At 34.8% G+C, this 22053-nt stretch overlaps 1 protein-coding gene across 6 annotated transcripts in view; it reads right to left on the reverse strand.

Annotated features, from left to right (window-relative positions):
- Positions 1–267: 267 nt before the first annotated feature.
- The window catches only part of NR3C1 (nuclear receptor subfamily 3 group C member 1), a 160756-nt gene continuing 138970 nt past the window's right edge, over positions 268–22053 (reverse strand). For all 6 annotated transcript variants that reach the window (XM_037802163.1, XM_037802162.1, XM_037802161.1 and 3 more), the window contains exons 5-9: positions 20665–20943; positions 19510–19654; positions 17472–17602; positions 5033–5190; positions 268–4514 (exon numbers count right to left, since the gene is read on the reverse strand). In XM_037802163.1, the coding sequence (XP_037658091.1) occupies positions 4362–4514; positions 5033–5190; positions 17472–17602; positions 19510–19654; positions 20665–20943 (866 nt within the window). In that variant the 3' untranslated portion in view covers positions 268–4361. The remainder of the gene's footprint in view (positions 4515–5032; positions 5191–17471; positions 17603–19509; positions 19655–20664; positions 20944–22053) is intronic.

Raw genomic sequence — 22053 nt, forward strand, 5'->3', positions numbered from 1 at the left:
CTTCCCTTTGTACCATCTGCAGTAATTGGGACACAACCATTTGAGGCATGGATGCGATAATCTCTGGGTCTTTGGCACCAGGGTTAGGCTAATTTTGAATTTATGGCATATTTGTATGTAAAGAGTACCACGTTGACATTTAAAATGTCCCCTTTATCATCTCAGGGTTCCTAAAGTGGTAACTCTACTTGCAGTAGAAGAAGAAGAAAAAAATGTAAGTAAATTGGAACTATACAAGTTCTACAAAAGCATGTTGGAGTCAGAGAATGAAAAAGCAGATTTTTTTTATTATGATGTTTCTCCATATTTGGCATTGCTATAAATGGCTAGCTAACATTTACTGCCAATTCAGTACAAATGTGTGGTTTTGTAATACCAGAACAGCAAATTTAAATGAAAAATAAAAGTTAAACATTTCCACACAAAATTTTACAATCTGACATTTCACTGCGTAGGTAAAAAGACATTTTTTTTTTTGTACTACAGATTATTATTCAGCATGAATAAAAAACTACAACTTTTATCTTTAAACAGGAGTCACCGGTTTTAATTTTTACACATTTTAAAATTACTGTGATAAAAAATAATGAAAAAGCTTCTTAATAATGCCATACACAGTATAATATAGATTTGTCCCCATTATATAGCATTTGTTTAATATACAAAATAGAATATTGACAAACTTGAATCTATATGTAGAGTTAAGCACATTATTTGAGGAGGGTATTTTCATATAGCCTTTCATCAGAAAATAAATCCTTCTTTCAGGCAATTTCTAGAGAGAAACTAATCCTTTTCTGAAAACCTGGTCATGAATGCTTGGTGGACCAGGCTGACTAGTAATAGTCTGGAAAATGATGAAACTTCCATCTAAAATGTCTTAAAGTGTCCTCCGTACACTTCTGTTTCTCCTTCCAACTCTGAAACCAGGCACATAAAAAACACATTCATCTAGAGCTAGTTATTTGGGTGACCAACCAAGACTGAAATCTCACTGAGGTTCTACTGGTTCTTGCATTTCAATACATCGATGTATAATAATGTTCATTCCAAAGTGATGGTGTTTTAGGGAATTTAAAGGGAACTTAAATAATATAATTTAATGATTATAGGTTGTATAATAAGTAAAATTAGAATTGCTCATCCCACCCTACACCGCAATATTTTGACTTGAGGCTGGCTTCCCTTAATATGCATGCCCAAAGCTCTTCACATGCTCATTACCAAGTCTCCGTAGACATTAATCATGTTGGTTTACCTTTTTGGGTCACCAAGTTATTTGCTTTTTCCCCAGAAGGCAGGTGCTGGGGTGCTCTTCTAGGTTTTCCTCCTATCATTTTAGACAATTAGATATATACTCAAAAAGCATTATGTCCTTAGTTCCTCAATTCTGCTCATATAGTATCCCACAGTAAGGCCTAACCACTGAAAGGGTCACTTTTTTCCAGCATTGGTTTAAAAATACTTTGCAGGATCTGTTGTGTGAGTCACATAGGCTTGTCACCAACTCTCAATGAAGTTACTACAAACTTTAATGATTTGATATAGCACGATACCACATGCACAGAAAGTGAAGCTGCTTTCAAATAGCACCCGTATCTTCTTTTTTCACTTAAATCCATAATTATACTCAAACATAATAAAGATATATATCTTTTTTTCCCACACATTCTGAAAGGGCACAGCCTCTTCTTCCATGTAATGAATATCCTCCTATAGTCGATTTATGAATGTCAGTTGATTGTTGACAACAAAGAAGTAGTACATAAATCTTTTTCACTGAACTTTTTTTTTTTTTTTGAGAGCTGAGGTTGTTGGGACTAAAATAAGATTAATGTGTGATGTGCTTTCTGGTTTTAACCATATACATTCTAAAAATTAACAGTTTACTTTACAGAAGCTCATTTTGGGACTTAACACTGTCATTGATGATAATTTCAGGTGATATTACTTAGGCACCGTAAATTTTCACATCCAGCTGGGTTACAGACCATCTTAAAATACTTTGAGATCAATTTAAACCATTACAAAAGGAACATTCCCTTTTAGAGAGCATTCAAAAAGCAAATGATTACATTTCTTTTATTATTAAATAACTTCTCCAAAATACTGAAAATAACAACATTCAAAAAGCAGTCAAAGGAAACATAACCATGTTCTCGTTTTATTTGGAAATGAATTCTTGTAGGATAGAAAGGAATTAGTGTATTATTGGCAACCTATGAGATTCTGCACTATTTACATATTGCTGGTACCTCTATGCGTATTATTGCCAAACTTTTCAAGCCACTGGTTTTCCTGAACTGTTGGAAAGGCTGTATGTGAAAGCAGCCCTGCCAAAAGATGGTGCCTCTAAGTATGGAAGTGCCACCTTTCTGCCCCGTTTACATACTTCAGCGCAAGGGGAGACTTAGTAAACTAAACCTGCACTGGCAGACTCACTGTTGGAATGAGGAGGGTGGTCAGAATGGGAGGCAGAGGATTACTTCCTCTGTGGTCTAACTTGAGATGGAGCCTCAGCAGCCTTCACTACACACGGGCCCAGTCTCCATCTCCCTTTTCCCCAAAAGCAAACCTGTTTGGTTTCTGAGACCATTGCTGCCTGAATGAATGCTTGCACACACTATAAATCATATAGGTTATCCATCAACATTTCTTTGACCCCTACAAAAAATATATAACATGTCGCGTGATAAACAATCTCTCTAAAAATCATTCTTATTTTACACTATACAATCTATTTTACAATCATTTTAATAAATTGCATGTAAAGCTGCAGTAGCCCTTCCCTTCCCAGATTAGTGAATACCAATATGATATATATCTAAAGCTATAACTAAATATAAAAATATATTAGAAGTTTCATATGTTTAATATTAGATTTTCAGTTTCCTATTACACAAATAATTTGGCCACCTTGAATAGAAATCACATTTCTTGTGGCTTAGTAAATATGTTAGGTTTTGAGTTTAAAGGAAGTTGGTAAGGTGCACACAGAAAGGGCTACTACAGCTTCTAATCTGTTTAAAATGATAATTCTCAATAGTGAGGAGGTGAAACTCTATGGCACATGTAGGGATATGAAGTTTTACAAACATGGAAGTCTGACATACAGTTCTAAATCACAAAAATCAGTAGCTGAGCTTTCCGGTACCACCAGGAAAGATAAACCAATTGGTGACCAATGGGAATGTGAAAATGGGTATGTAGCCACTTTTGCCATATTAGAAATTTATTTTTGTTGGATAAAGGTTAGTGAGAGGAATTACTGTGTCTGATTAAAAATCCCTCAGTGTTTTACGGCTGGTTATCTGGACTCATAACTTTTAAGAACTTATACAAACCACTACAAAAGGTCCTGATAATTAATTTACTGACTTTCTTAACCATCTAGCCATTTCAGAGAAAGGGCATTAGGTACAAACAGGGCCTCTAGTAGTTTTTTGTTTGTTTGTTTTGTTTTTGTTTTTAACTAGTCTTTGTAACCATTATCCACTGTATACCAAGCAGGTCACTGGACCAGGTGCTCTATACCAGTTAACTGTTAATTTGCACAACCTATATACTTCTCCACAGAAGCAGATATATACAAAATACGAGCTTTTTTTTGACAAGAATACTGGAGATCTGAGTCAATTTTTGTGGTCTTCTGATAGCTAGGTGCCATCAGGTTAGAAGCACCAACCCATTTTCACACAGAATTAATGTTTAGAGTTTACCTAGGAAAGCTATGAACTAGCTGTCCATCTTAAACAGCTGTACAACAGGCAAACTGAATACAAAAATTATGTAAGAAAAAATGAGCAAGCATAGTTCACTGAATATAAAGGAAATTGTTAAAACCAGACAGTAAGCTATAAAAGGCACAACTTCCCTTTTCTGATACACAGTTGTAAACGTTTTCAGGTTTCCATGCATAAATCAAAAAGAATGCTATCCTAACTATACAGGAGAAAATACACCAACAAAAAGTCTAGAAAATTTTATCCAGCCAACTGTGAAAGGTATGAGCAGAAAGTTTGTCACACAGACTTCGGGCACTGGTGGTTTAGGTGCTATCCTTCTCTGACAGTAGAGATTACTCCCACATTATTGTTTCTAAGTTTCAGGATACATCACCTAATGAATTTCACTTTTTACTCTTTCCGTCACTAAAAAGTGATGACTCAACTTCTTCTGTTGCCAAGTCTTGGCCCTCTGTAAACCACATGTAGTGCGTATTTAAAACAAAACAAAAACAAAACACAGACAACAGGAAAGAAAAAAGAAAACAAAAGAACTACTACAGGACAGATTGATAGTTTGTACAATAAAAGCTATAAATTCAACTTTCTTTAAGGCAATCTTTCTTATTAAGGCAGTCATTTTTGATGAAACAGAAGTTTTTTGATATTTCCGTTTGAATATTTTGGTATCTGATTGGTGATGATTTCAGCTAACATCTCCGGGAATTCAACACTCATGGATTTATCCAAAAATGTTTGGAAGCAATAGTGAAGGAGCTTTTCAACCACCTGCAAGAGAAAATACAGATCAGTAGGAGGTCTCATGCTTGTTGGCCTCTACTATTTTTATTTATATGACGGAATACACCAGCCTCTACTGAATCCCCCAAAGAAAGGAAATTTAGTGAAATAAAATGAGCACTCAAGTACAAAAGACATTTTAAACTTTTTAATTCTATGTAGAATTATATGGAATTAAGTGTTTCATGATGAACTGCAGTCCATAATATTTGAAGGACATATTATTCCAATTTAAGGAGTTAATCTTATAAAAACAGGGAATTCTATCCTTTTTAAAGATAGTGCTGTTAAATTCTGTAATAGCATCATAATGCTGTATGCACCTAACTAGATTTAGGGATATTTCATAATTAGGAAAAATGTGTAAATTCACAAAATGAACTCATACCATCACTAATACCCATAAACTGGAAAAAACTTAATACTATATATTATGTACACTAATCAGGACATACTTTATGTACCAGAAAATCCTTCTTACATTTGGCGTTATGTTTGACACTTACTTCATGCATGGAGTCCAAAAATTTTGTCAGCTGATAAAACCGTTGCCAGTTCTGACTGGAGTTTCCTTCCCTCTTGACAATGGCTTTTCCTAGCTCTTTGATGTAGGTCATTCTAATTTCATCAAACAGCTCTTGGCTCTTTAAGCCTTCCTTAGGAACTAAAACATTGAGGTAGATTAGAGTCAAAGAATTTTCTTGCTATAACTTCTCATATATGCATGTAGGGCATTAATAATTAAGCACACTTTATCACTTACATTGCCTGGAGACTGTTACTGCATTCTAAAATATGAACATTTTCAAAGGATTATGAAACTGTAGCCAAGAGAAGGTAACAGATATTGGAGGACATAACCTTAAGTAAATCACTTCGTTTCTAATCTTTAAAATGGAGCTGGTGATCGCATCTTCTGCCCTAGTCCACAAAGCCATTTTGAGAATCAAATGAAATAAATACAATGAAGTTTTACTAACTTTGGCTGTCATTCTGCACTTGAGTTTAATTCTAGTACTAAGGCAAGAGCCTTCAACAGCAGTGTTAATCTACCAATTATATTTTGGAATATCTATGATATTAACAGTGAATCAGAACCTTAATGTCACCACACAATAAATTTTACAAATCAATGTGTTAACATACTGAGTTGATATGATTCCATCTCAAAACAAATAAACTTGAATTTTTTATGTAGCCTCTATATGCCTTTTTGGGGAGCAAATAATTCTTTCCCTATGCACTTAAAAATAAAATAGCTCATGGATTCTAGATTGTAAAATTGGTATAAAATCAGCATTTTGTATATTATTCCTTAAAAATTGATACTAGTAAAAAGTATAGCTATAGAGGATCCCAGTTAATCATAAATCTTGCAGAGATTATAACTTTTGTAGAATGCTACATTTCTCAAAGTGTGCTCCTGGGAACACTGATTCTGCATGAATAATAGGGATAAAAAAAAAAGATTTAGCAGTCAAAATTTAAGAAATGCTAACTGCTTAATACAAATGAAGTGAGGCAGGTTTCTTAATTTCAGAACTTCTCAGAGCCATTATTATGTACTGTGACACTCTAGGCATGGGGATACATTTTTCCCTGAATGTCACCACTGCTGATGTTTTGGAATATGCTGGCATAGACACAAAAGTGGTGGATTTAGGAGTAAGAAATCTTAATTTATTGCTGTGATTTATGTGAACTTGAGTAAAACCTCCCTGAGCCTGTGTTTCTTTAACCATAAAATTGGAAGACCTATCCCCAGCTCCCTCTTTCTCACTGGATTGTGATTATGATTAGACCAAAGAATATATATGAAAGTTCTTTATAAAGCAGTATTTGGCACTTCTAAGACATCAGCACTGATGTGAAATGAAGGCCACTTAATCAAGCGTGGTAAGAGCCTACCATGTAAAAAAAAAAGGTTTAATTTCACACACTGTGATATTAAAAATAATTAAATTACTGCTAATTTTAAAAACAGTGATTGCTTATTTATAACCCTTACCCTGCTGGCTACTATTATTTCTAAGAGTAATTATGGGTGAAACCCAATTCAATATCCATATTTAAAAGCATTTTATTCACCCAAGATTTCTAGGTTAATGATATGTTTTTTTTCTAATTTTTCAATGTTAAAATCACTGGCATTACATCCACTTCTAGCCTTAGGGAGTAAGTACAGTCTGGATTAACCATCCTCCTATAAACAACTAAGAAAACTGGGCAAAATATACAAAAACCGTACAGTTAACTTCAGACACTAGACAACAAACAGTGTGTGACCGTGATCCCTGGGTAAAGGGGAACAAATCAGGTGAGCCATACTTGATTCAGGGCAAGAAGTCTTAATTCTAGGCTTTTTGCCTGAGAGTAATTACCAGACCTCAGTGCAGGGAGTGTGGGGGGACCCAGAGTCCAGCAATCTTGCTGGATTGAGGAGAAAGACATCATAGTTTGGGGAGGCCAAGGCAGCTAGAATTTGTACTCAAGTCCTGGAGAAGGAGGAGTACCCAAAGGGCTCCTGAAAGTCGCACAGGGATCCACTTAGGTATTTGGCTGAATACAAATCTGTTCATGCTTAAGGTGAAATCCCATGAGGCTACACAAGAACAACCCGAGAGAAAAATTATTAGGAAGTTGTGTAAGAAAAAAATTCATAGAGAACTAGTAATCTTTTTCATACCTTCCAGCCACAGTGGAGCGATCACATTGAATATACAGGGCACACACCTTAGAAGCAATACTAAATTAACCCTAGAACACAGGCTCTTCTCTGTCAGTGAGTGGTTCTCAGCTGGGAAAATTTTGTCCCCCAGGGGACATTTGGCAATGTCTGGAACTACATTTGGTTGTCATTATGTCTTTATCAAGAAGATATAATCCTAAATGTTTGCACCAAATAGAGTTTCAAGCACATGAAGTTAAAACTGATGAAACTAAAAGGGAAACATAGACAAATCTATAATATTTGAATATTCCTCTCTGGTAATTGATAGAACAATGTTGTTGTTTTATACAGTGCATGTTTAAGTATATCTACATATTTATCATTTTCAGAAAGTTCTTTATCACTTTCAGAAAGTTCTTTATTCCTTAAGATGGGATCATGTTCTGTTAGCCAAAGTATATCCTTTAGTATTGCCATAATGAAAGTCTGTGGTGGTTTCTTTTCATCTTCATTTTTTTCTTAAATTAATAAAGTATTTTTTAGAACAGTTTTAGATTCACAGAAAAATTGAGCAGATAGTACAGTTTCTGTGTAACTACCCTCTCCCACTCCAGTTTCACCTATTATTAACATCTTTCATTAGTGTGGTATATTGATGACAATTAATGAACCAATCTTGATATGTTATTAACTAAAGCCCATAGTTTACATTAAGGTTCACCCTTTGTGTTGTATAGTTCTATGGGTTTTGACAGTTGAATGTTATATACTCGCTATTACGAGATCATAACATTTTACCACCCTAAAAAAATCCCCTGTGCTTCACTTATTCATCCTTCTCCCCACCCCAAGAAGCCCTGGCAACCAGTTGAGTTTTTTACTGTCTGTCTAAGTTTGCCTTTTACAGAATATCATATAGTTGGAATCGTACACACATCAAACATTCATCATGCATGCATCATTTCAGACTGGCTTCTTTAACTTAGTAGTTGTGGCTTGATAGCTCGTTTCCTTTTATCACTGAATAATATTCCATTGTATGGATGTACCACAGATTGTTTATCCATTTATTTATTGAGGGACATCCAGGCTGTTTCCAGTTTTGGGTGAACGTTCATGTGGTTTTTGCGTGGTATAGTTTACCAGCTCAACAGGCATAATACCTAGGGAGCACAGTTACCAGATTGTATGGAAAGACTCTGCTAGTTTTCTTACAAAGCCAAACTGCCTTCCCAAGTGTCTGTACCTTTTTGCATTATCACTATCAATGAAGAACAGTTCCTGCTGCTCCTCATGCATGTCAGCATTTGGAAGTTTGATTTATTATTTTAATCATTCTAATAGCTATGTGGTAATATTTTAAATTTTCAATTGCCTAATGATATATGATATTGAGCATCTTTTCATATGTTTATTTGCCATCTGTGTACTTACTTCGGTGAGGTATATGTTCAGATCATTTGCCCACTTTTTAATTGGACTGTTTATTTTCTTATTGATGAGTTTTAAGAGTTCTTTGTGTTGTGTATTTTGGATACAGGTTCTTAATCAGACATGTGTTTTGCAGATATTTTCCCCAGTCCGTGGCTTGTCTTTTCATTTTCTTAACAGTATCTTTCAAAGAGCAATAGTTTAAAATTTTTATGAGGTCTGCTTTTTTTTTTTTTTTTTTTTTTGCCATCACAGTTTTGTTGTTGTATCTAAAAACTCATCGTCAAACCCAAGATCACCTAGATTTTCTTCTGTTATTTTCTAGATACTTTATGGGTTTGCATTTTACATTTAGGTCTTAATCCATTTTGAGTTAATTTTTGTGAAAGGTGTAAGGTTTGTGTCTAGGATTTTTTTTTCTTGCTTAAGGATGAGCAAATCCAGCACATTTATTCAAAAGACATTGAGTTGTTTTAGTTCCTCTGTCAAAGACCAGTTGACTCTATTTGTGTGGGTCTATTCCTGTGCTCTCTATTCTGTTACAGTGATCTCTTTATTCTTCTGCCAATGCCATGCTACTTTGATTACTGTATGTTTACAGTAAGTCTTGAAGTTAAGTAGTGATAGTCCTTCGACTTTGTTTTTCTTAAGAATTGTGTTGGCTATTCTGGGTCCTTTATTTTCCATATAAATTTTAAAATTAATTTCTCAAAATCCACAAAATAACTTGCTGGGATTTTGATGGAGATTGCATTAAATCTGTAAATCAAGTTGGGAAGAATTGCCATCCTAACAATATTGACTGTTCCTATCCATGGACATGGACTATCTCATCATTTATTTATACCTTTGGTCTCTTAATCATTTGAGTTTGTAGTTTTCCTCACATAAATCCTATACAAATTTTAATAGATTTATACTATCTCACTTTTTTAACATGATAATGTAAATGGTTATTATGTTGGTACGTTCAAATTCCAGTTGTTCATTGCTGACATAGAGAAAAGCAATTGACACTTGTATATTAACTTTGTATGTTAACTTTGTATCCTGCAACCTTGTTATAACTGCTTATTAGTTCCAGAAGTGGTTTTATTTTTTTTTTGGGGGGGGGGGGTGTCAGGTTTTTTTTTTTCCAGATTGTCTACACAGACAATTATGTCATCTGTGAACAAAGACAGTTCTTCCTTCCTTCCTGATCTTTCGTTTTATCTTATAGCAATAGGTAGGACTTCCAGCATGATGTTGAAGAGGAGTGGAAGGAGGACACATCCTTGCCTTTTCCTGAGTCTTAGGGTGGAAAGCATCTAGTTTCTCTCTTTAAATACATTAGCTGAAGGTTTTCTGTAGACATTGTTGAATTGAGGAAGTTGCCCTTTATTCCTCGTTTACTGAGAGTTTTTATCAGGAATGGGTATTAGGTTTTGGCAGATGCTTTTTCTGCATCTTTTATGATCAGATTGTTTTAGAGAAGATGGTTTTTGCCTTCAGCCTGTTGATTTGATGTTACATTAACTGATTTTTGAAAGGTGAATCAGCCTCGCATACCTGGAATAAACCCCACTTAGTCCTAAGTCCTGGTGTGTAATTCTTTTTATATTGTTAGATTTGATTTGCTAATATTTTCTTGAAAATGATTGCATCTTTGTTCATGCGAAAGTTTTTTGTTTTTTTTTTATGTCTTTATCTGGTTTTTATATTAGGATAATGCTGGCCTCACAGAATGGGTTAGGAAGTGTTCCCTGTTTCTATTTTATGGAAGAGTATAGAGAATTTGTATCATTTTGTCATTAAATATTGGTAGAATTTACCAGTGAAAAGATCTGGGAATGGTATTGTCTTTTTTGGAAGGTTATTAATTACTGATTCAATTTCTTTAATGTAAATTATCTATTTCTCCCTACATATTATATTTTCAAGGACTGGTCCATTTCATCTAACTTATTAAATTATGGATTTGTTAATAATATTCCTTTATCTTTTGGATAAGTGATAGGTAGTGACGGCTTCACTTTCATTTCTAATATTAGAAATTTATTTCTTCTCTTTTTTTCTTCATTAGCCTGGGTAGAGATTTATCAATTTTATTGAGCTTTTCAAAGAACCAGCTTTTGGTTTCATTGATTTCTCTATTGATTTTCTGATTTCAACTTCACTGATTTCTGCTCTAATTTTTATTCTTTTAATTAATTCATTAATTCATTATTATCCAAGTTTTTTATTTCATTTTTTTCTGCCTGCTTTGGGCCTATATTGCTCAAACATAAGCCAAAATAAATGGAAACTTAGATGATTAATTTTAGTCTAGGTCTAATATATGCATTCACTTCTCTAGCTTTCTCTCAAAACACTGCTTTTGCTGTATCCCACAAAATTTGACAAATTATATTTTTATTTTCATTTAGGTCTAAGTATTTTTTTTTTTTAAATTTCTCTTGAGACATCTTCTTTGACAAATGTGTTCTTTGGAAGTGTGTTATTTGACCTCCAGATATTTGGGGATTTTCCAGCTATCTTTTCTGTTATTGATCTTTAGTTTAATTCTACTATGGTCTGAGAGCATACTTTGTGTAATTTCTATTCTTTTAAGTTGGTTGAGGTGTATTTTATAGTTCAGCATACGGTCTGTCTTGGTGACTGTTGCATGTTAGCTTGAGAAGAATATGTATTCTGCTGTCATTGGGTAGAATATTTGATAAATGTCAATTAGAGATGGTGCTGTTTAGTTCAACTATATTCTCACTGATTTTCTACTGACTGGATCTATCAGTTATTTATAGAGTGAGGTTAAAATGGCCAACTATAAGAATGGATATGTTTATTTCCTCTTGCAGTTCTGTAAGTTTTGTGTGTGTGTGTGTGGTTTTTTTTTTTTGGCACTCTATTAGATGCAGACACATTAAGGACTGTTATGTCTTCTTGGAGAACTGACCTCTTTATCATTACATAATGCCCCTCTTTATTCCCTAGAATTTTCCTTGCTCAGAAAGCTGCCTTACCTAAAATTAATTAGATACACTATGCTAACACTAAAAGTTGTAATAGTTTTCTCACCCCTTTACTTTTTTAAATTTATTTTTTTGAACAGCTTTAATGAGATACAATTCACATAGCATACAATTCACCCATTTAAAGTGTACAGTTCACTAGTTTTACATATTCAGAGATCTGTGCAACCACCACTGCAGTCAGTTCACAGTCAGTTCTAGAACATTTTCATCACTTCAAAAAGAACCTCCATACCCTTTAGCTATCAGTCCCATATCCCTCCCCCCCATTTCTTCCACTCCCCAGCCCTAAGCAACTACTAATTTACTTTCTGTCTCTGTAGATTTTCCTACTTCAGATAATTCATATCAACAGAATCATACAACGTATGATCTGGCTTCTTTCACTTAGCATGTTCTCAAATTGCAGCATGTATCAGTACTTCATTACTTTTTAACAGACTAATAATGTACCACATTTTATTTATCCATTTGTCTGTTGGTGGGCATTTGGGTTGTTGCCACTATTTGGCTATTGTGAATAATGCTGCTATAAACATTTGTATACAAGTTGTTGTGTGCAAATATTTTCATATATACCTAGGAGTAGACTTGCTGGGTCATATGGTAACTCTTATGTCTAGTCATTTGAAAAACTGTCAGACTGTTTTACAAAGCACCATTTTACATTCCTACCAGCAGTGCCTTGAGGATTCTGATTTCTCAACAAACTCGTTATTATGACTTTTATTTCGGCTATCCTAGTGCATGTCAAGTGGTATCTCATTGTGATTTAGATTTGCATTTCCCTGATGACCAGTGAGGTTGAGCATCTTTTCATGTGCTTATTGACCATATTTCTTCCTTAGATAAATGTCATCTCTTTAATTTTAATCTATCTGTATCTTTATATTTAAAGTGGGTTTCTTGTATAAAACATATAGTTGGGTCTTGTGATTTTTAACCTACTCTGTCTTTCAACTGGTATATTTAGACCACTCACATTTAAAGTGATTTTGACATAGTTGGGTTAATATCTACTATGTTTGTAACTTTTCTATTCATTGTACTTGTTCTTTAATTTATAAAAAAAATCATTCCCTCTTTTTCTGCCTTCTCTGGTTCTAACTGAACATTTCAGTCACCTTTCAAATAAGAAACTATACTACTTCATGGTCAGTGCAGGTATCTTACAGCATTCACAGTTGCTCCCTCCTGTACCTTGTAACTTTGCTGTCATTTATTTCACTTATCTTTATTTTATAATCACTCAATGAATTATTGCTAGATGTATCTAGTAGTAGGAACTACCATCTAATTAGGCTTTTAGTCTGATGTTTTATGTTAATCTGGCTAGGAGCCTGGCTGTGTTTAATGTTTGCTATAGCAATAGGTGCCAGAGGCTTCAGTGTCCTCTAGTTTCCTTGTTTTGTTTTTTCTCCCCTGTTGTCTTTGGGTTTCCCTAAGAACTTCCCTAAATAGAATCTGTGTCTTGTAGCTCCCTTCAGTAGTAATCACTGTTACATTGCAACCCTGTTGATGTGGGCACTAAGGTGTTTGGGTGGGGAAACATTCTATAATTTTCTGGTTAACTTTTTCAGCTTTTTAATACCAACTTCTAATCTCATTACCTATGAGAGTGAACTGAGATGTCTACCTTATTTTTCAACTGTTTTTTTTTTTTATCTGAACAACTTGGGAAAAAAAAGCATTCCATTGTGCTTGTTCAGTAAGACTGCCTCTTTTTTTAAATCTCTTTTTTCCCCTACTTCTTTGATGATTTTCTTCTTGACTTTCCCATTTAGTTAGAGCTTAAGTAATGGATCGAAGTTCCTGGATATGGGGTTTGGTGTCTTTAACAATTCTGGAAAGTTCTGGGTCATTATTTCTTTGTATAATGTCTTCCCCTATTCTCTTTCACCTTTCACTTTGGGTCTCTAGTGATTATGCTAGACCACTATATGAATGCTTTCAACAGAAAAGAGTTGTATAGCATTGTTTTACATCTCAATTGATCGTGTTTCTTATCTTGTTCATTTATATACACACACAGATACATCTTGTAACTGTATTCTCGCTAATTTCTTCAGAGGTTTATTTCAGTTCAAAAGTCTCTTCAAATGTGTATAATTTGCTTTTAAATTCATTGCTTTTTAAATGTCACTTACATTTCCAACCCTTAATTGTAAAACTAACTAAAAACACTCATTTACCAGGCCTTGAAAATTTGCCTGGCTTCAGAGCACAGCTTACCTCTTTGGGTTCCTGCCTTCACTTATTTTTCTTTCTTGCCAGCCGATCAGCACAAGTAGGAATTTATGTATTTTTAGTGGGAGATTAGGGTACCTATTTCAGGATTCTATTAGAAATGGAAGTCTTACATACAGTCAGTTCTCATTTATTTGCAGTAGTGCTGTATTAAGTAATATGCTCTGTTAAGTTGCTGTGAATACTGAATCATTGCTCCTTGAGGAAATACAAGATTAATTTCCTGTGAACCCCTGGTCACAATATTTTCTTCAACTGATCAGTACATACTTTGTTTTATATGTGTTTCTGTTTAAAGACACCCTTTTTAATATATATTGTTGGGAGAATCCAAACTAAGATAGGGAAGAAGAGGCCAAGTTCAGTGTGAGCTTGACATGCTGAAGTATATCTAGTGGAAATGGGTAGCAGCCTGTGGCCACATGAATTTGAGACATGTTGGTTTATATATTAGCATATGGTGACAGATAAAACCACAGGCACAAGTGAAATAGCCCAGAGAAAAGTCATTGTTAAGGGGCCAGTGGATGAAAGGCACCCAGTTCTAAGGCAGTGGTTTCAACCAGGGTGATTTTTCCTACCCAGGGGACATTTGATATGCCTGAGGACATTTTTGCTTGTCAACTGAAACTCTCCTCTCTGAAATGCTCTGTGGAAATCCAAAGTTCTCTCCAAGATGTCTGTGGACTCCAGGAGTGTAGGTTCTTGAGCTCACCTCTGTCTCCTGGTTCCTGTGTCTGTATGTGTTTCCTTTATTCTGCCATAGACTTAAACTTAGATATGAAACTCTTCCCCTTCCTCTTGTTCTACAATACTGGCTCACACCAAGCACTGGAGAATGTTGGCAGGGTTTGGAATCTTGTAGTGCCTACCCTGTCTATTTCCCTGCAAATTACCCTCATCTGAAAATCCTTCTCCCTCTATTTATTCAGCCCTCCTGAGCTCCCACCCCCAAATGGGCTTAGCCCACACCCTCATGGTGCACAGCAGATAAGAAAACCTCCTGTTAACCAGATTTATCCTTCAATAGAAGGTGGTTATGGTTAAAATAGTGAAGATGTGCTCCCTGTTAGACTGCAAATTTGGCTGCTAGAGTTTAGGGACCTTTAAGATTTATGCCCAAAACCAATGTAGCTGCTCAGTCTGAGCAAAGAAGGTCCCAGTCTTCAAAGACCATTGTCTCATCTTGTAAGGAGTAAGCTCTTCCTGGGACAGTGTAGGAAAAAGTTGAATGATAGAGCAGAGCTAGTGGCAAATAAGAGGCCCAGCTGGGGAAAAGGTCCCACCTTGCCCCCACCCTTCTCTTGTTTCCAGAGACTGCCTTAGAAGTCAGAAGGCCTGGCTTCTGAAAGTTGCTCCTTTGTTCACCAACCTTGTGATCTTGGATTATGGTGCTACTGTTGTAAATGGGGTAATAAGGTAGGAACAAAGATTTCGTGAAGCAGAATATATGAATACCTGCATTGCAGTAGCTATCTAGTATGTTTTAGACTCCAAATTCCCCTCTTTGCTTTTGTAACCAGGAAAAGACACAGGTCTTAAATTTCTTTTCCAGGTGCTCAGAATCATTAGCTAAATGTTTGGTGGCCCTCAACAACATCTTCTTCAGTGCTGGTCAGTCAATCAGGAAACATGGGTCAGTCACTCTTGCTGTACCCATCCACAGTGGTCTTGGGTGGGGATACCAGAGGAGAATTCCTAGTGCCCCTCAAGAGCTTAAGCTCTGCCTGGGGAGATGAAATGATCACAGCCAAGTGTTCCGATCACAGTGAAGACTGAGTGTAGGGCTGATGACCAGGGCAGTATTTATTTTGGAAATTAAAATGAATCAATATTTAAAAAAATATATATATGTGTGTGTGTGTACAGTTGATTCACTAATGTTGACCAAAACTTACTTAACACATATTTTCTGTGTAAGGCCCATCACAGCCTCCTTGCACTTTAGAACACCAGATAGGACATTATAACACTATACTTGGGTGGCATTCTAAACAGTGAAATCACCAAAATTCAAAGCACAAAAAAGCGAAATATGGTACTAAATATACCACGAAAAAAACACTTGTTTACAGTATGGGCATTGAAACAAGAAGAGAGAGTATGGCCTTGTTTGACCTCAGCTGGGAACATGTACATTGGGCAAGTCCTGGGCAACACAGATTTTTTGCCACTTTGTTCTTGCCCACAAATGACCACAAAAGCACTGTGAATATTGATTTTGGAGTTACAAATAAATTTTAATGAGTAGACAAATTCACAAATATGGAAAGAAACTGCAAATAATGAGGAGCTACTCTGTATCTTAGGAATGCATTTTCATCTTTGTGATTCTATTCCTTTTTGAAAGCTAATGTGATACATATATATTAGTATGATGTACTTTATTATCTACAATAAAAAAAAATATAAATAGCTCAGTGAGTCAGTTAATGGAGAAAATTTAAGCCATTATTTATAGTGGTTAATATACTGACAATGAACAGCCACCTTGAAGTATTGATCAGAATCATGATTTGAACTTCAGCTGTTCACTCAAATAACATCAAGCTCACCAATTTTTTTATGGTCTCTGTTTAAGTTCTCTTACAAGTAACCTTAAGCAAGTTTCTGGCAGAGGTCTTTACTTTTAGGATTTTTTAGTGAGCTGTGGAAAACTCTCTTGTCTTGACTGAAATAATACTAATATTCCTTAAACACATTAACATAAAAAAACATTGTAAAACAAAGTTAGCATTAAGATTGATACCTTGGAAGAAGTGAAATAAATATAATCATGTGCAATATTCATGGCTTAAAATTATTTGGCAACTGTGAAGCTATGGTTACTAATGGAATGAAGACTTCTTAAAAAATTGCTCATTATTTGTATAAAAAGGAAATATTCAATCATTAACTCAGTATTTTACCAACACTAATCTGATAATGTAATTTTTTTTTTCCAGGAAAAAATACCAACTGATTCATAGACCTTCTTTTGTTAATTGTTGAAAATGCTACTAATACAGACAAGATACCAATAATTTTTTAGTAAGTGATGTCTTTGCTAGCTGAAAGAACACCTCTGCTCAACACTCTGGCTCGTCAGTTTCAATGCTGCATTAAACCGCATTAAACTGCATTAACCAATCCCCTAATAGTAAAAAAGCAAGCAAACTTTTTTTTCTAGGATATATCTTTTCTTCCGCAACTTCTTATACATCGTACATAGCAGTACTCATTGTGGAACTAAAAATTTTGACCAAGTAAGAAATGTAGCACAAAAATCATACTAGTTGGCTTTCTTTCTCCATTTTCTTCTATAATGTGGTGCTATCAAAAGTCACAGAAAGGAAGGAGGAAGAAATCTGCACAAATCCAGATCCACAGAGACTCCTGTGCAGCTCATATACCTACTATACCTATTTGTTTTATTAAACTTGGTATTGCTGACTGTGCCTTACACATTTATGAAAATCTAAGTCCTCTGACTAGCAGGAAACAGTAGACTTGGCATAATTGTTAGTACTATGTATATAAATAAATCAATGCTTCTAGACTTTCATATTTCTTGCTTTTGACATATTTAAAAGGGAGTGTTCTACCAACCTGAAGAGAGAAGCAGTAAGGTTTTCATACAGAGATACTCTTCATAAGATACCTGAAGCCTCTTTAACTCAGAGGAAACAAACAGCATATGCTTACATTGGTCATACATGCAGGGTAGAGTCATTCTCTGCCTGTAAAAGACAAATATCAGTGTTGAATTAGAAAGAAATAGTGCTAGTTCCCCAAAAAAGTACATTTTTTTATTTTGTTTTGCAAACTATGGCTGCAAAAAGGAAAACCTAATTATTGCTATTAATGCTAATTGTCTGAAAAAACACTTTTGGAAAACTTTCCTTAAACTTGTTCCTAAGTCGAAAGTATCTAATTTTACACTGGAGAAAATAATTTTCTATTATACCTGCCATGTATTATCTGGTTAAGTGTTTAGAACTTATTCCTACAGAATTTATTACCAGTTATTACTCATTTAAGTCAAAGTTTTATGGTAGCAATTCAATATGGCCAATTAGATAAGTTTTAGATTCTACCTACTTGGAAATAAAAAGGTATGTTTATTATTATTAATTATTATAGGACTTTTATTCTAATTTACACAGTAAAATTTATACCATTAGAAATTTTTGGTTCTTCATTTTTAAGAACAACTTAGAATACATCTGGACAAATCCCTTTGTCAAAATGCTAAGATGGAGAACTTCTACTTTAAATGAAGCTCAAGGTATTCCTCCTCCAACTGATACCCTCCCACAGGAGGACATTTATTTGTTTGACTTCCCCCATCAGAATAATGGCAAAGCCGTCATCTGCTGTGTTCACTGTTATATCCTAAGCGAGTTCCTGGAACTTAGTAAGTATCACCAATGAACAAACAAAACTAATTTTAACTCAGCCAGTCTATTATAAGGGAAACTTGAAATCTCTCCTTTAGGTGCTTCCCATTTACCCTGCCACATATGTTGCCTTGGATTACCTTGCAGAAGTATAAGAAATGAGTGCTCTGACTCTAGAATTAGCCCCACTACTTGTGGCTTCTTGCACAGTGCCTAAGAATCTCTTTGAAAATATATGGGGCTAATATCATCCATACCCTACTAACATGCTCACAGTAACGGGAGCTTACTACTTCATAAGGCAAGCAACCCTATTTAACACTCAGCTCAAATAAATGCTTTTCTACAAACTTCTACCCGTTATTTTGGAGTCTGGCCACTCAACAGAGAATCTTCATAGAATAACTCTTCTGGCTATAATCTCTTTCAAGTCTCCTTTTCTCTTTCCTTCAAACATTCCCTCTTTATCAATCAGTGTTAATTTCCAAACCCCTTGCCATTCTGGACCCATTCCAGGTTGTCAGTGTTACCCTTTCTGAACAAAAACTACTAGTGATGGATTGACTCTCATAGAGAGTATAGTGGGACTATTATACTAATAATGTGGTTGAGATTTTGTTACTTTTGGGGGAACTCTTATCAGTAGCATCCAGAGCTCGTAATTAAGAAAATCCATGGTTTTTTTTTTCCCTCATACAAACCAAATCTCCTGTATTTATTACTCTGCCATGACCATGGGTATTTGAGTATAGAGTGTATGTGTGTGTATTGTATGAACTCCCTATTTGCATTCTAATAAAATAGTAGTAACACAAGGTAGAAAGGGATAATGGCTAGGAATATAGGGCAGAGAGATCATCTCTGGTAATGCTGGCATGATGAGCTGAAGGTATGTTTGAAGAATAGATCATCTTTACTGTCCTACTAAAAGTGAGATCAACAAGAGTTTTATCATGCTCTTTTTGCTGGAATAGGGTTGTATAATCAAAACAATGCTTCAGTAAGATCTCTTGTTACTTGCCACAGACTTTAATAATCCCAGAGATGTCCATAGGTTAAAAAATGTCCTTAAATATATCTATGAACATTTGCTCTTCATAACAGTAGGCCAGCCCAAAGCATTGGAACAACTCCCAGTTCCAAGATACCTAGTTGGATTGATTCAGTCCTGAATTAACACCATAGTAGTCCATCAGGAAAATATCAGCTGGTTAAAAATAGGCTTTGAAGAGTCACATATGACTTACTCATTAATAACCAGATCAGGAGCAAAACACAGCAAGTTTCCACTTGATTGTCTGTATGATCTCCACCCCAAGGCAAATGCCATGAGAAACATCCATGAGTATTGCAGTAGGGTCATTTGGTCATCCAGGTGTAAGTTCCTGAATCCTTAATTAAGAGAAATAAAGGTATGAGGAAATACACTAGTTACTAAAGAGAAGATCATAGACCTGATATCAATTAAGCCTTGTTTTGGGGGACCATTAACAAATAGAGAAAATGAAGCATTAACTGGGCAATTTTCCTTTGTCACTGGGCACATTCCGACCCAAGCCCTGGGGTGCTTTTTAAAAGCATTTAATGAAAGAAAACTTAGAGTAGCCACCTTTTGCCTATCTGGGTAAATGTGAATGAAAGAGCAAAATGGAAAGATGGCAGTCCTGGCTTGGGACATTACTAATCAATGAATTTAAATAAAAACATTTCCCTGGATAATCACACCTCTTTCCTTCTTGGTGGAACAGAGATGACAGGAGGTCAGTTTTCCTCTTGACCTTGTTTTGCCCCTAACTATTCGTGTGAACGTAAGCTTGTCAATTCCCATTTCTTTTTCTGTAAAGTTAGGACTGACGCTACCATTGACTTTTGTTGTTCCACATGAAGTCCAATACAGAAACTTTTATTTAAAATTATCTTGAAAATTAGATAAATTAAAATTTACATTTTAATGTAATATTTTAATATTTTACTTTAGTGTATTTTGATGAAGTATCAACATAGCTGATTTTTATCAATTTTACAAATAACCTGATTTTTAAAAAATATACATTGAAGGAAAACAAATTGCATTCCTAGAAATACTGTACATTTTCTTCATCTGGACTTCAGTGTAAAAGGAATTTTGTATTATAAGTCTCCAAACTTTAGTTTTGAGTTACATCATCCTTCTATCTGGAATTACTATTCTCTAGGTAATAATCTGAAAAGTAAGGAGCAATGTGAAAGCTTTCTTTTAGATTCTGCACTCTCCCTTATTCCCCTGACTTTCTCCTACTTACTCTGCAAAACTGGATACAAGAAATAGGAACTCTGTGGAACCAGATGGTAAAGAGCCAGAGAATTTTTATTCAAGAAAATACAAAGGTTTGTACTGTAGCACTCTCTCCTTGGTATCTTACCTGGTATAGCTTTTGCCCATTTCACTGCTGCAATCACTTGCCGCCCACCTAACATGTTGAGTGTGGTCATGATCCGCCAGGTTGAATCTGGAACAGAGCTATCATATCCTGAATATAACACTTCAGGTTCAATGACCTCCAACAGTGATACCAGGGTAGGGGTGAGTTGTGGCAATGTTGCAGGAACTATCGTTTTGTTAACAGAATTTTCAGAAGTTTCTTGTGAGACTCCTGTAGTGGCCTGCTGAATTCCTTTTATTTTTTTCTTTGTTTTTCGAGCTGTGGGTATTAAAAAAATATACCCAAATGAATTGTAATGGAAAGATCTGGGCTGCACAGGCTATTCAAGAGAGGTTTTTAATTTCTGAAATTATTCAGACTGACAGAGGAGAAACAAATTTTTTTTTTCCTAAAGCTAAAAAGATCAACAGGAATCCATTCTCTTACTAACTTCCCCTACAAATAAACCAGATACTTCTTCATTAATTATACCTTATACAAAATACATTTTTTTTTGTTTTAGAACACTATGTTAAAATAATCTAAACAAATCATGTCTGTAGATTCTTCCACAAATTGATTGTTTCACTTTGACTCCAAAGTTAAATTTTCATTGGTTATATTAAGCAAATTACCTTTACTATCAACTGAAAGAATTTGTTTATGCTTGTAATAACTGACTTGAAATTGTGGTTTAGGATTAATCTAAATTATGGTAGTATATATAATGAAGAGAGTTATCTATATATTTGTACAAAGCATCTTTCATCATGATAGGGAGATGACATAGCAGATCACATGGTGAAAGCAAAAAAAATCCACATTTTACCTTTGAGTGCTGGATACTACTTGGAACTAAAGACATTTGGACAGATGAAGAGAAAAGCTTTACATTTCTTTATACAGACTATCAATGGGAAATGTCCCCTTTTTAAGGAAGATTTATATTGATGCTTCTGTAAACCTAAAACATCCATTGTCATACTGTATATGAGATAACTAAAGCTATCTTTTATCTCTGACTCTGTCTGGTTCAGCCTAACCAAATTGCAACTTGGATTCTGTAGAGTTTTAAATAAACACATTCATATTCTTGAAGTTATCCACATTAGTGACTAGATAAGAATTATTCTTCTTAAGAGAAGGTATTCAGAGCTTCAAGGAAAGGTGAATAATATATTTTGTATGAAGGAAGAAATGTACCTGCCTCAGTTAAAAGGGCTGCACATCATTTTGCTAAGGAAAAAGTAAATGCTAGTCACCTTTAAAAATAATTATTAGATTCTTTCTCCCCAAAATGACAATATATGGTTTGTAGACAGATGGATGTGGTGGGGGATCTATATTTCAATGTCCAGTGTTAGAAAGGAAAATAAAAACCTGTTGTTG

The sequence above is a fragment of the Choloepus didactylus genome, chromosome 13 (assembly GCF_015220235.1).
Source record: "Choloepus didactylus isolate mChoDid1 chromosome 13, mChoDid1.pri, whole genome shotgun sequence".
In the NCBI taxonomy this organism is placed as follows: Eukaryota; Metazoa; Chordata; class Mammalia; order Pilosa; family Megalonychidae; genus Choloepus; species Choloepus didactylus.